General features: G+C 34.3%; 1 protein-coding gene across 1 annotated transcript in view; it reads left to right on the top strand.

Moving 5' to 3' along the window:
* Window positions 1–14,204, top strand: part of BBOF1 (basal body orientation factor 1) — an 81,238-nt gene that overhangs the window by 46,378 nt on the left and 20,656 nt on the right. Inside the window, exons 5-8 of the mRNA XM_031952536.1 lie at window positions 2,173–2,253; window positions 2,727–2,797; window positions 4,010–4,154; window positions 6,195–6,688. Of these exons, the coding sequence (XP_031808396.1) occupies window positions 2,173–2,253; window positions 2,727–2,797; window positions 4,010–4,154; window positions 6,195–6,688 (791 nt within the window). The remainder of the gene's footprint in view (window positions 1–2,172; window positions 2,254–2,726; window positions 2,798–4,009; window positions 4,155–6,194; window positions 6,689–14,204) is intronic.

Below are 14,204 nucleotides of genomic sequence, written 5' to 3'. Positions count from 1 at the left end.
TAGGAGGTGATTGGTGGATTCTTTCAATGACTATTTTATTTTCTGGTTCTAATATATTAGGGAAGTTTTCTTTGATAATTTCTTGAAAGGTGTTTAGACTAATTTTTTTTTTTATCATGGCTTTCAGGTAGTTCAATAATCCTTAAATTATCTCTCTAGGATCTATTTTCCAGGTTGGTTATTGTTCCAATGAGGTATTTTATATTTTCTCCTATTTTTAAATTTTAAAAAATTGTTTGACTGATTTTTGATGTTTCATCCAGTCATTTGTTTCCATTTGTCCAATTCTAATTTTTAATGAATTCTTTTCTTCAGCTAGCTCTTTTACCTGCTTTTCCTTTTGGCCAATTTTATTTTTAAAGAAATTGTTTTGTTTAGTGGATTTTTTTTTCTCATTTCACAAATTCTCTTTTTTAAGGAGTTATTTTCTCAGTATATCTTATCTATCTATTCTATTTTCCATTTTATCAAGTCTATTTTTTAAGGAGTTATTTTCTTGAGTCAGTTTTTGTGCTTCTTTTTCCAAGCTATTGACTTTTTTCCCCCATAATTCTCTTTTATTGCTCTCATTTCTTTCCTCAATTTTTCTTCTTCTTCTCTTACTTGACTTTTAAAATCCTTTTTGAGCTATTCCAAGAGAACCTTTTGGGCTTGAGACCAATTTATATTCTATGTAGCTACTGTGCCATTGCTGTTCTCTTCTGTGTTTGAGTTCTGATTTTCCCTGTCACCACAGTAACTTTCTATGATCAGGACTCTTTTTGCTTTTTTGCTCATTTTTTAAAGTTGAGAGCACAGGTGTCACTGTCTCACATTTCTTTTGCAGAGTGACAGAGGCCTTGCCACTGGCTTTCCCTGCTGGAGTCAGAGGGGTTGGCACCTTTTCCACTGTGCTGGGTTGGCCTAGCCTGTTTTGACGAGTTCAGGGGATTATAATTTGCCTTCTGTGCTGGGGCTGGAGACCTCACAGATGGTCTGTTGAACCACTGGCAGACCAAACCAAGCCTGCTGTTGATCTGTGCTGTGGCTAAAAACCTTCTGCTGTATTGCCTGGACTGTTCCTGTGCCGGGTCATGTTCTCCTTTTTACCCAAGTAAAACAGACCTTTCCTGAAGTTCTTCTATATTATCTTAAGTTGGAAAATTCTTTTACACCAAATTTTTGAAGGTTCTGTCACCCCAGAATCTCTTGAATAGGATTGAGTTAGCATTGGTTCCAAGGGAAACTGAGATGAGCTCAGACAACTTTCTAGCTTCTCTCCACCATCTTGGCTTGATTCCCCCCACCCCCCACCCCCCATGTTTTCCTATATAGACAGCTTATTTAGACCTGACTCCTACATCAATAGCCAGTTAAGTGAAGGTAAATCACCATGGATTAGGGTTATCTTCAGAGGGTTATACTGGGAGCAATGCATGGCATTTATAAAGAGGGAAGATTAGACTTGATGTCAGTGATAAAATTCTAACAATTAGAGCTATCCAAATGTAGAATGGTTTTCTCCAGGAGGTAAGACTGGACTACCATTTGATCAGGATGTTGGCTGAATAGATTCTTGACTAGAAGGGTTTGACTAGATATGATTGGGTATAACTAACTTTTAAATTCCATTCTAATTTGGAATGTCTATGATTCTGTGATTTCTTAGGTCCCTTTCAAATTCTAAGTAAGATTCTGTGATTCAGTTTATTTTACAGAAGCTATTTAAAAAGATAAATATAATAACATCAGATCATTTGAATGATCCAAAAATCTTACTTTCCCTAAAAATTACTTTTAATTTCTCTAAAACTAATAGCTCAACCAGCCCTGGTAAAAAAAAAATGAATGAACAAGTGTTGCTATATATATATATATATATATATATATATATATATATATCATCATGATTGGATGATCTCTTAGGTTTAATATAGTTGCAGTACTTGATTTTTAAATTCTTTATATTTAACATTCTAGATTCAAGTGCATATTCTTTCTTATCTCAAAACAAAATTTGTGAAATATGGTTCCTAGATGTTGAAAAAGTACATAAGTAGATTTTTTTGCCTTTCATGTTCAGGATCAAGAAATTCTGGAGAATGTTTTGATTTGTTGAGTAAAAATTTTACTGGCACTATATAGAAAACCAGTTTTGTTTCAAAATTGACTATTAATTTTGTTTAATTTTAGCTAAAGGATACTTTAAGAAATTCAGAGAAGAAGCATCAAGATGTTCTTCGAAGGTTGGAAGGCAGATTTTTTGAAGAAAAGGTATATAGGATCTGTTTAAGAAATTAAACTAGAATACATTCCTGATCTTTCTGTATATAGCTAGGTAATTATTTTGTTTTAATAAATAAATTTCATAATCTGCATGCAATAGCTCAATAACAGTTTTCTAATATGAAAGGAATTTAGGAAATAAATATATCAGGTTGATGTATTCTGTAGAGAGCTACTGCTCTCTATTCTTTTCTCTATTCCTTTCTCTCTATTTCTCTTTTGGAAAAAGAGGTCTTCCTGTCTTGTCTTTTTCATCTGCTATTAAGTTCTTCATTTGGTAAGAGTACTCTTGATATGGCTATGACTGTTTTTCTTTCTCCTATCCACAAAATGATTAGATTAATTCAGCTGCTAATTTGTTGTGCTTTTAAAAATTTTTCCCCAAAAATGTAAAGCCTTTTTACATATGTTAACATTTTTACCCCAAACAAAATATGTAACCAACTTACTCTTTCCTTCAGTGTCGACTAGAGAAAGAAGCTGAGAAGAAGGTAGTCATGCTGGCAGAGAGAGCCCACCAAGAGGCTGTTGTGTAAGAAATTGTTTTTGTCCTGCTGTCCTGTTTTCCAGTTGCTTCTTTAATTTTAGTTCTATCTTTTTTCTAAATTTGTCACTTTCTTATTCTTTATATTTGACTTTCTGCATGGTTTTTTCTGTTAATTTCTCTCGATATTTCTTTTGTCATTTTTGTCTATGACAGTAATTTAAGGACTAGGTCACTTAGCAAGGAGTTGAGGTCTTCAACCATTTAATATTTTTAAAAGACAAACATTTTCTTGATATTATTATTATTTTCCTTTCCTTGCCCTCATCAATGTCAGAGGTAAAGCAATCATTAGCTTAGTTTGGCAGCCCCTCTGTGTGCTTATGAATTTTCTTGAATTTGTACTTAAAGTTATCAAAAGATGCGTGATTTCATCATTTTCCTACTATTCATTGAGTGAAACCATTCATGTTTTAGGATTAGAGATTTAGAACTGGATTGGATCTTAGAAGTTATCTAGTTCCCAGCTTCTTAAACTGTGGTTTGTGACCCCATATGGGGTCACATAAACGAATGTGGGAATCACAAAATTATGATTCTCATCAAATGTTTAATTTGTATACCTATTTTTATACCTATATACTTGGAGTCATGTAAAAATATCTTGGGTGAAAAGGGGTAGGAAAAAGTTTTAAGAAGCCCTAATCTAGTCCAACCTAATTATTTCATAGATGAGAAAATTGAGGCTCAGAGTAACTTACCCAGGGTGACTCCACTAGGAAGTAGCAATCAGGGTTAGAAATTAGGGCCCTTTGATTGCAGATTCAGTTTCTGTCTAGTCTTCGAGTTCCTGTGCTCCTACATACCACCCTCCCTCCCAATCCTTATCATCTTATAGTCAGTCTACCTGGGAGAAGATTCTTCAAACTTGTTAGGTTGGTGCTCAGAGCACTGGTGTCTGACTTCTACACATCCTTTCCAGCTCAGTAGGGAAGAGCTTCAATCAACAAGCATGTATTAAGTGCTTACTATGAGCAGATCACTGTGATAAATTGTACTAGGTGTACAAATACAGGTAAAGACAAAGTCAGAGCTCACACTTCCTGACAATCTTGGTATCTTCAAGGCTGATTCTACTTCACAATGAGGTGTTAGTGCAGGACTTTTGTGGAAATTTTCTTAAGTTGTTATCTCCAAATGTTGACATCATAGTGGTATAGTGGTCATGAATTTACTTTTATACCTGTCTATCTTTTGCAGTCAGTTGGACAATGCTGGGAGAGCTGTATTTAAAGAGAATGTTCGTCTCCAGAAGGCTCTTGCTTTCCATATGAAAGAAGCCAACGATCTGCAGATGACCTCAAAAAAGTTGCAAGATAACCAGACTTTGCTCCTACAACAGAAGGTTCTTGCTACTATTTATATCTCTGGGTTTATAATATCACAAAAAGATTCCATAACATTACCTTGATTATTCAACTCTATCTTCATGTTAATCAGAAAACAAATACAAAACTGTGACTTGCTGTGCTAGGAACTACTCAAAGCAAGTCGGAAGTCTCAAATTTCAGTTCTCTAGAAGAAAGTGGTAAGCCAGGTGATAAGCTTGGGTAACAAGACTGGGAAATGTAAAAAGGATTCATGTTAGGTAGAATACAGGAATGCCTAGTCTAACTGTGCTAACTAGTCCCAACTCCTGGTTTTGTCATCTTGTCCTAGTGAACCTTAAAAACCTGAGACTGAGACAGCATTATTGGGAGAGGCTTCAAAAATACTGAGGAGGTGTGTTTAGCACATTAGTGAGGAAGGATGATTAACAATATAAGGTTATACCTATTAAGTGACTCTTGAACATATAAAAACTAAAACTGGAGCCTACAAGGTCAGTATATTTGTCTACTTTCATGACACTTTGAATATGCTATACAGGATCATAGATTTCGAATTGCAAGGAGGCCCAAAGGTCCAATTCTCTCTAGTCCAGCCTTTTCATTATACTGATTATGAACTTTGAGTGGTTTAGGTGATTTGTCCAGAATCACACAACTAGTAATTAACAGAGCAGGAATGTCAACTTAGGCCCTCTGATACCAAATCCAGCACTCTTTTCATTGTAGTATACAACACTCAAATCTTAAATTTAAGGTCGATTTGGTAAATCAAGATGTCACTTTCCCTCTAATATTTTTAATATCTTTGTGCCCTGTTTATTATTGCAGGATAGCTCCTAAGTACAGGCATTTCTAGTGGGGAAGAGTTGTATGACTAGAAGTTGCCAATATAGGGAGGGGCTTAACAGAAGTGCCTTCCAGCTTTCTGATAGTTCATGTTCACTCCACTTTCCTGGGTATGGTCCACCATCAAAGATTCACCCAACCTCGTACTAGTACATGGGACTAGTTCAAAGTCCCAAAGTTAAAGAAGTCTTAGCAATTTGCTAAGTGAGCTTGAACTTGAAACATGAAAAAATTACTCTTAGAAGGATGGATTAAAAGAAGGAGTGATTGAATACAAGGAAAATAGTGAATGAGGGGCAGGATTTTAGTGGTGGAAATGAAAAGAGGGATAAACCCCAGAGGAAAACACTATTAGGATTTAACTGTTACAATATAATAATGATAATAATAATTCTTTTATGTTGGAACTTTCTTAATACACCTGTAAAAAAAGAAACTCTTATTGGTATTGGTTTCTTCGTGAAATATATGTTTAATTTTTATATTGTATCAAAATAAAATCCTAGTTTTCTGATTGAGATCATGGTGTGTTGTTATGACTTAATGGTAAAGTGAAACTTTACAATAGAACTGGTAACCAATACTGTTAAAATCATGGAAAAGCTGTATTGTAATTGCAGAAATATCTACATACAAGAAAGTATTTACAATTTGGATCAAGGTTGCACAGGGAAGGGGAAAGAACACCAGTTAGGAAGGGGAAGGAAAAATCTCTTTTTTCTGATGTTGGATAAGCTGCTTTATCTTCTTAGATCTTTTCCCCCCATTTGTACAATAAGATAACTGTGAGCATCTTTTCTTGTACTAATATTTTGGAATGGAAAGTAAGGAAATGCAATGCCTCCTTCTAGTGATATCTTTTTCAACTTTTACCATGTAATTAGAAAGTACTTAACAAATGTTTATTTAAATGAATGTGTTTTCTTTTACTGTCAGGCCAGCTCTGGAATTGTAAAGAAATTAATATATCTAGATAGACATTACTTAATACAATAAGAATTGAAGGGAAGCAAGCAGGGAAGATTTCAGTTGTTTGTAGAGCATATGAAAGGATGTTTGTCATTGTGCCCAGTAGTCAAGGTGACAAAGATTTTAATTCTGAAGCTCCAAACTTAGAAAGTTTTTTTTTTTTGGTAACTCATGAAAGTTTTTTTGAGTTTTGGACTAGTTCAAGAAAAATTAAAAATCTCTTTTTCATTTTGCTTTAGGAAACCAATGAGTTGTTGATTAGGGAAAAGATCATGCAAGTTACTCAGCAGAAAGACCAGATCGAGTGTCTCCAGAAGAAAGTGAAAAAACTGGAGACAGCCCTGGGACACATGGCTACTGAGTTTGAGACCGAAATTAAAAAAATTCAGGAGCATGCATTTATAGAGAATCAGGCAGGCCAGGTGGAAATTAACAAGCTGGAACAAGTCCTTCAGATGAAGGACAAAGAGATGAATCGAGTGAAGAAGTTGGCCAAGAACATCTTGGATGAGCGAACAGAAGTGGAGAGGTTCTTCCTTGATGCTCTATATCAAGTGAAGCAACAAATAAATCTTAGCAGGAAGGAATACAAAGAGATGGCACAAGCAGCTTTTAATTTTAAAATGAGAGAGGCTTTTGCAGGAAGAACAGAGTATCCCAAAATCCGGACATTTGATGGCAGAATCCACAGCACCAATAGTGTAAACCAAGATCTTAGGCAGGCAGAAAAATGGTATGGATAATTCTTTAATATAATATCATATGTGGTGTTATGTATTTGTGTACTACAGTTAAAAGATTAGAATTCTTTAAAGTCCTCTTTGTATCTAAAATAAGAACATGTCAGAGTAGAAAGTATGTGAATACTGGAGCCTATTGTGAATCATGGAGATGGATTAGTTTTATTCTTGGTTAAAATTTAAATCCTGATGCTCCCTTTGTGGCAAGTTCATTAGAATGAATTATCTTGGAGGATGGTCTTTAAAAGACACTGAAATAGTTGTAAGAGAATTTTTTACAGGTAATCAGTAATAAGGAGCCTAATTTTCCAGTTAGTTCCTAATAAGTGCTAACCAAATGGCCTTTCATCTTTTACTGTGAGGAACAACAGTATTCTTTCACTCTAGCTTAAAGATAAGATGTAGACTTTGCTAGACATCAAACCATAATTCTTTTTTTTTCTTCCTTTTTTATTAAAGCTTTTAATGTACAAAACATATGCATGGGTAATTATTCAATATTAATCCTTGCAAAACTCTCTGTTCCAAATTTTTCCCTCCTTTTCTCCATTCCCTAGATGACAAGTAGTCCAATGCACATTAAATGTTAAAATATATGTTAAATTCAATATATGTATACCTATTTATATGGTTATCTTGCTGCATAAGAAAAATTGGATCTAGGAAAAAAAACCTGAGAAGGAAAACAAAATGCAAGCAAACATAATAGAAAGTATAAAAATGTTATGTTGTGATCCACATTCAGTACCCACAGTTCTCTCTCTGGATGTAGATATCTCTCTTCATCACAGGATCATTGGAACTGGTTTGAATTGTAATGCCGGAAAAACTGAGACAAGGTAGAGATTAGAGAGTATTTAATATTTTATTTAAATGGAGAGATTTACTGGGACCAAATGGATCCATGGTTTGGTCCCAGGGCTGAAAGAGATTATCGTCTTCAAGAATCCAGGCAACAATGTGAGTTCTCAATGACATATCTACACATGGCTCAGACTCAGGGGGTAGACTGAGTCAGGGGAGGAATCAGAGTTCTGAGAGTGGGAACAGGACTCTGATAGGGTGGGGTGAGCCATCGGAGATGGGGATGACATAATGGGGGTGCACCCCGGAGATGGGGAGAGGCATCTTGATAAGACAGTATCTGATATTCTAATAGCTTGGGATGGGGAGAGGCATTCTGATATTCTAAAACATAAGATCTTTTATCCTTCTCAAATATTCTGATAAAGAGGGAGTGGTGGTTTTGCAGGATTGAGCTGAACAATTATAAACTGAGGCAGAACAGTTAGGGAAATCAAGGCAGGACAATTCAGGGAAACTGAGTCAGGACAATAAAAGAGAACTGTGACATAACAGAATCATTTTATTGTTGAAGAGAGCCATGTCTATCAGAATTGATCATTGTATAGTCTTGTTGTTGCTGTATACAATGATCTCCTGGTCTTGCTCATTTCATTCAGCATCAGTTCTTGTAAGTCTCTCCAAGTCTCTCTGAAATCATTCTGTTGATCGTTTCTCACAACCATAATATTCCATAACATTCATATATTCTTATTCAGCCATTCTCCAACTGATGGGCTTCCACTCAGTTTCCAGTTTCTGGCCACTACAAAAAGGGCTGCCACAAACATTCTTGCACATGCAGGTCCCTTTCCCTTCTTTAAAATGTCTTTGGGATATAAGCCCAGTAGCACTGCTGGGTCTTAGAGTATGCACAGTTTGATAACTTTTTGATCATAGTTCCAAATCACTCTCCAGAATGGCTGGATGTATTCACAATTCCACCAACAATATATCAGTGTCCCAGTTTTCCCACATCCCCTCCAACATTCTGCATTATCTTTCCCTGTCATTCTGGCCAATCTGAGAGATGTGTAGAGGTATCTCAGAGTTGCCTTAATTTGAATTTTTCTGATTAATAATGACTTGGAGCATCTTTTCATATGTCTAGAAATAGTTTCAATTTCTTCACCTGAGAATTGTATGTTCATATAACCTTTGACCACTTATCAATTGCAGAATGGCTTGATTTCTTATAAATTACAGTCAATTCTCTATACATTTTGGAAATGAGTCCTTTATCAGAACCTTTGACTATAAAAATTCAAACCATAATTCTTTACCATCTTTTAGTATGTAGCAATTTGTGGTGGTTTTGCTATTAACACAACAGGTTCATGGTCACATATTCCTTTCCTTTTATTGAAGCAGCAATATGAGATGCTCTATGTCTTCAGGGATCTTATAATTTAGTTGACTTCTCAGCAGAATATAAACAAAAATGAAAAGGTAGGATAGCATATGAACAAGAAGAAAAAGTACTGCAAACTTAAAATAACTGTGATAGTAAATGATTATACTTGTAATCAGTTGTTCACCTCTTATTTAACTAAAAGCAAAAGCCATATTAATTTTAACAAGACAGTAGCAAAATGATCCTATATATTATTATGAATTTTTTCCTATTTTTATTTTATGTATTATTTGCTTCTCTTCTCTCTGTATCACTTTCACTTAAGTCTGAACATATTTCTTTGAATTTTACAAATTTTTCAACTCCAAAGAACAGCCACTATGATTCAATAGAATCCTTATAAAAGAAAATTAACTACCATGGGAGGCTGAAACTAATGAATCTTTTGAGCTCTGGAGTTTTGAGCTGCAGTAGGCTTTGCTAATCTATTGTTTGCATAAAGTTCAGTCGACAAAATGTGCACTAGGAAGATGGGAGAGACCAGGTTGCTTAAGAAATGATGAATAGGCCCAGATTACAAACAGAGCAAGCCAGAACTCCAGTGCTGACAGTGATAGAACTGGGCCATGAGTAGCTCTTATGCTTTCAGCCTGACTAAGACAGGACAATCTGGTCTTGTTTTTTAAACAAAGAAAGTAATCAAGGAAGGTCCTTTTTCCTCTAACCTTCCTCCACTACCTCCCAAGCATGTTGGATGAACCCCCTGTGATGAACATAGGGGAGAGACAGGAGTCGTAAAGGATGAGTTGTATTGGACTAATATATGGTCTGTTTTGGTAGAAGGAATACCCACATTGAAGAAGATCACATGTCCACATGAATACTTTCAGTATATAGAACAATATAATATTTACTTCACACTTATATATTAAACTAATCTAATTAAACTAAATCTAATCATTGACCTTAACAGTTTCCAGTTTTTTCTAAGAAAAATAATACTATTAAGAATATTTTGTGTGTAGACAGAATTTTTTCTCTTGTCAGTAATCCTTTCTGGATTTAATTAGTGGAACAAAGGACACGATATTTTCATAACTGTTATTATATAATAATTTCATTTGTTTCCCCCCAAAAATAAAACAATTCATAGCAGCCTCTTAAGGAGTGAATTGTTTTTTTCTTAACCATACCAACACTGAAGTTGATCATTCCATACTATCTTTGCCAAGATAATGAATATAAGGAGATAATCTCAGAGATGTTTTATTTGCCATTTCTATTAAGTATCAGGGATTTTTAACATTTTTAAAAGTAGTTTGAAGGTCTGGTTTCTTTTTTGAAAACTGCCTGTTTATTCTTATCTTTTGGAAAATGGCTTTTCTGTAAATTTGTGTCAATTCCTTAAAGGTTCTAGTTGTCAGAATTTTATCAGAACCTGGTCTCTACCTTTGATTCTTATTCTGGATTGTACACATATGACCTATATCAGTTTGTTTGCTGTCTTGGGAAGGAAGGAAAAAAGGAGGGAGAAAAAAATTTGGAACTCAAAATCTTACAAAAATGAATGCTGAAAACATGTAATTGAAAAATTGATTCTTATTCTGGAAGCACTGCTTTGAAATGTGCAAAAGCATTTTATTCAATCTATTCAGATTTATCTGTCTTTGTCTCATGATTTCCTTTAAGTAATAGTTGGTTAAGAATTAGCCTGAAGAACTAGACTCAATTCACAGTTATGAAATATATATCATTCTATTTTCAAATGTTTTGCACTATCCATAGCTAGATGGCAAAATGGATAGAATCCAAGACCTGGAGTCAGGAAGACTAAAATTTAAATCTGCTTTTTGATATTTTTTAGCTGTGTAACCTTGAACAAGTCACTTAACCTGTGTTTGTAAAGTGGGAATGATAGTACCTCCTTCACAAGATTACTAGGAGGACTAATCTATCTACTGAGGATCAAATGAAAGAATTTCTATTAAGAACCCTTGTAACCTTAAAGAGCTTCTTTGTAAATGTGCTTATGATTATTGTTTATGTTGAGATCATAGATACATTTAGAATTTAGAGCATATGAAATAAGATAATGAAAATCTTTCACCAGAGATTTTTATATTTTGGGATTCATCATAAACATTTTGTTTTAATTGTTTTAATATAATCTGTTCTATTTAGCTACTGTTTTTGTTTTTTTTTTAATCCAGCTTCAGATAGTTTTGATAATTAGGACTTCAGAGTTTAATTTTGGCTCTTTCTTTCTTTTCTCCCCATTATTGATAGATATTACTTACCTTTTGTTCTTTGATGTCATTTTTGGTTTTGTATCTCATTTTGTGAAATGTCCTATTGATATTTTGACTCCTAATATCTTAAATCTATAAATTAAATTGAATATTATTATTATTTTTATTATATTACTATTACACAGCCATGATAACCAAATGTTTCTCCAGTTATTTAGGTTTCCTTTGTTTCAGTGAAAATTGCTTTGTATTTATATAAGTATATGTGTGGTTTGGTAAGTTAATTCCCAGATAATAGATGATATTATTTGTTGGTGTTTTTGTTCTTTAAAATAATAATAATATGGTTCTCTCTGGGAGAAGGTTTTCTCGGGGAGGTTTTCTGGAGGCAGCCTTAGTTTCAGTTAATCATTTCAAATACATCCAGGTGCTAAAAGTTCAGATCTTTTATTGTCTCCAATATAGCCGGGTTAGCTTTCTTAGTGGCCTCTCTCTCTCCTTGGTTCTAAGAGCTCTTGCAGCTTTGTCTCTTTCCTTGGGCCGGGTTAGCTCAGAGTCCTATCTTTCTGCTTGGTTCCAAGAGCTCTTGCAGCTTTGTCCTTTGCCTTTGCTTTCTTCAGCCTCCAGCCAGCACCAAGGTAAATCTGTCTTGCCTCCGAGAGAAGGCTTCTGGCTCTCAATCTCCCAGAGTGCTCTGGTCCATCCCAGAGTGCTCCTCTCTGACCCCTGGGAATGTTCTCAAGTAAAAAAAAAACTCTCGAGTGGCTCACTGAAGCTCTATTTATGCTGCTTCTCCGAGAGTGGAATTGTAAGGTATCTCCCAGTATGCTCTCTGGCCCTAAGAGCTTCAAGGGAGATGTGAATTCAGATATCTCATACTAAACTCTGAAATCTCCCAAACGTGTGAACTCCAATGAGTACTTAAATACATTAGTGAGCTAGAGGATTTGCTAAGTACCATGCTAAATTAGATAATTATTGTCTCTATTAACTCTAATGACTTAACAATTTGTAAAAATTCCAACAATTATTTTAAATGTTATTACTTTCTATAATTTTTCCTGGCTTTTGTTACTGATATATAAAAATGCTAATTAATTTTGTAAATTGATTTTATATTGCACCATTTTACTCATTTTCCCAATTAATTTATTTAATTTTTCTTGCATTTTCAACACAAAACAGCCTACCATCTATAAGCTCTTGTTTTAGTTTTTTCTTTTCCAGTGTTTATTCTTTTAATTTATCTTTCTTATCTTATTTTTATAACTAACATTTCAAATAGCAATGGTGAGAGAAGACATATTCCTTGTTTTACTCCTCTTTTTAGTTTTTAGTTGAAAAGCAAAAATTGGTTTTGGTTTCTAATAAATGATTTTAAAAATATGTTAAATAAAATCCCACCACTCTAATACTTTTAAGTGTTTTCAAGGTAAATAATAATGTATTCAATCCAAGGCCTTTTCTGCATCTCTGTTACGCTATTTCCTCCAATTTTGACCCATTTTTCAATTCTTTTCTAATTGTAACTTGAAGTGTAATTGCAACTTGAAGTATATTCTTATATTCTATTTGTCTATGCTTTATTTGATATTTTTGTATCAATATTTATTTTGCTAGTTTGGGCACCAGAGCCATATTTTTCTCATAAAAAAAAAAAAAAAACTGAATAGAATGCCTCCTTCTTGATTTTCAAATAAGTTTACATATCTTGGGAATTCTTTGTTTTTCAGCTACTTGATAGAATTCACTTGCTAATCCCTTCTAATTCTTCCCCTTCTCTTTTCTTCCCCTCCCATTCTTTGAGAATTCAGATAAGTTGTGTGGTACAGAGAAAGAAAATTGGCCCTGGAGTCATAGGACCTGGGTTAAAATTCTGCCTCTGCTATTTAATTCTGCAAATAACTACATACAAACAAGTTATAATTTCCCTGCTTGAAACTCGGAGGGAGCTAGATAGCACCATAGCACACAGAGCACTGGACCTGAAGTCAAAAAGACTTTTCTTCCAAATGTCACCTCTACTTGTGTGTGTGTGTGTGTGTGTGACTCTACTTGACAAGTCATGTAATCCTTGTTTGCCTCATTTTCCTCACGTGTAAAAGCAACTGGAGAAGGAAATGACAAACCTCTCTAGTAACTTCACCAAGAAATGGAGTCACAAAAATTTGGACACAACTGAAGAATAATAATTTTTGATTGATTACTTGAAAGATTCAAATGGAAAAGTCTCTGGCCTTGGAGAATTTACCCTATCTTGGGGAAAACATGATGTACATATAAAATTTTTTTTAAAAAGATATACAAAATAATTTCCAAGAAGGACACTAGTGGTTGGTACTAATTAGGTAGACTGTATAGGAAGAGGGGAAAAGCCCTGACTTTGGAGTTGTAAAACCTGGGGTTCAAATCTTGGTTAAATTCTTCTGGGTTTATTTTTTCCTCTGTCAAATGTTGGGGAATTCCTCAAATCACAGGTTCCAAAATCCTCTTGGGGAATAATTCCTTACACTTTGTTCTGTGTGATTGAAGATCAATAAAGTAAGAGTCAAGACTTAAAAGATTTAATTAGTATTCATTGGTGGACATTTGCCTAGTTGTTAGCAGTCCAGTAGAACTATGGGAGAGATATGCATACATATATTTCTATATATTTATCTCTCTATAAGATTGTATATCTATACATAGATGTATGGTTTTATATAGCCTTAGGATAACAAGAGACAAAATGATTAAGATTAGGGTCCAGTTTCTTAACCTTGTGAAAGTTCAGGTTAATTCTGGTGGAGATGAAAAATAGAATTATTGGGTTTTTCTTGTTGCTAAATAAAATATGGTTGTTGTTTAGTTGTGTCCCAATCTTCTTGAACCAATTTGGGGATTTTTTGGCAGAGAGATTGGTACTCAGTGGAGTGGTTTACCATTTCCTTCTTAGCCCATTTTACAGATGAGGAAAATGAGACAAACAGGATGACATTGATAAAGTTTAGATTTAGAGAGCCAAAATGAGATTAGGGTTTCTGGTTGTCAGGGAGTTAAATGATAAGGTCTAGTGGCAGGTTC

This window comes from Sarcophilus harrisii, chromosome 2 (assembly GCF_902635505.1).
Source record: "Sarcophilus harrisii chromosome 2, mSarHar1.11, whole genome shotgun sequence".
Lineage (NCBI taxonomy): Eukaryota > Metazoa > Chordata > Mammalia > Dasyuromorphia > Dasyuridae > Sarcophilus > Sarcophilus harrisii.
The sequence above is the reverse complement of the archived record's forward strand: the minus strand, read 5'-3'. Positions and strand labels throughout refer to the sequence as shown.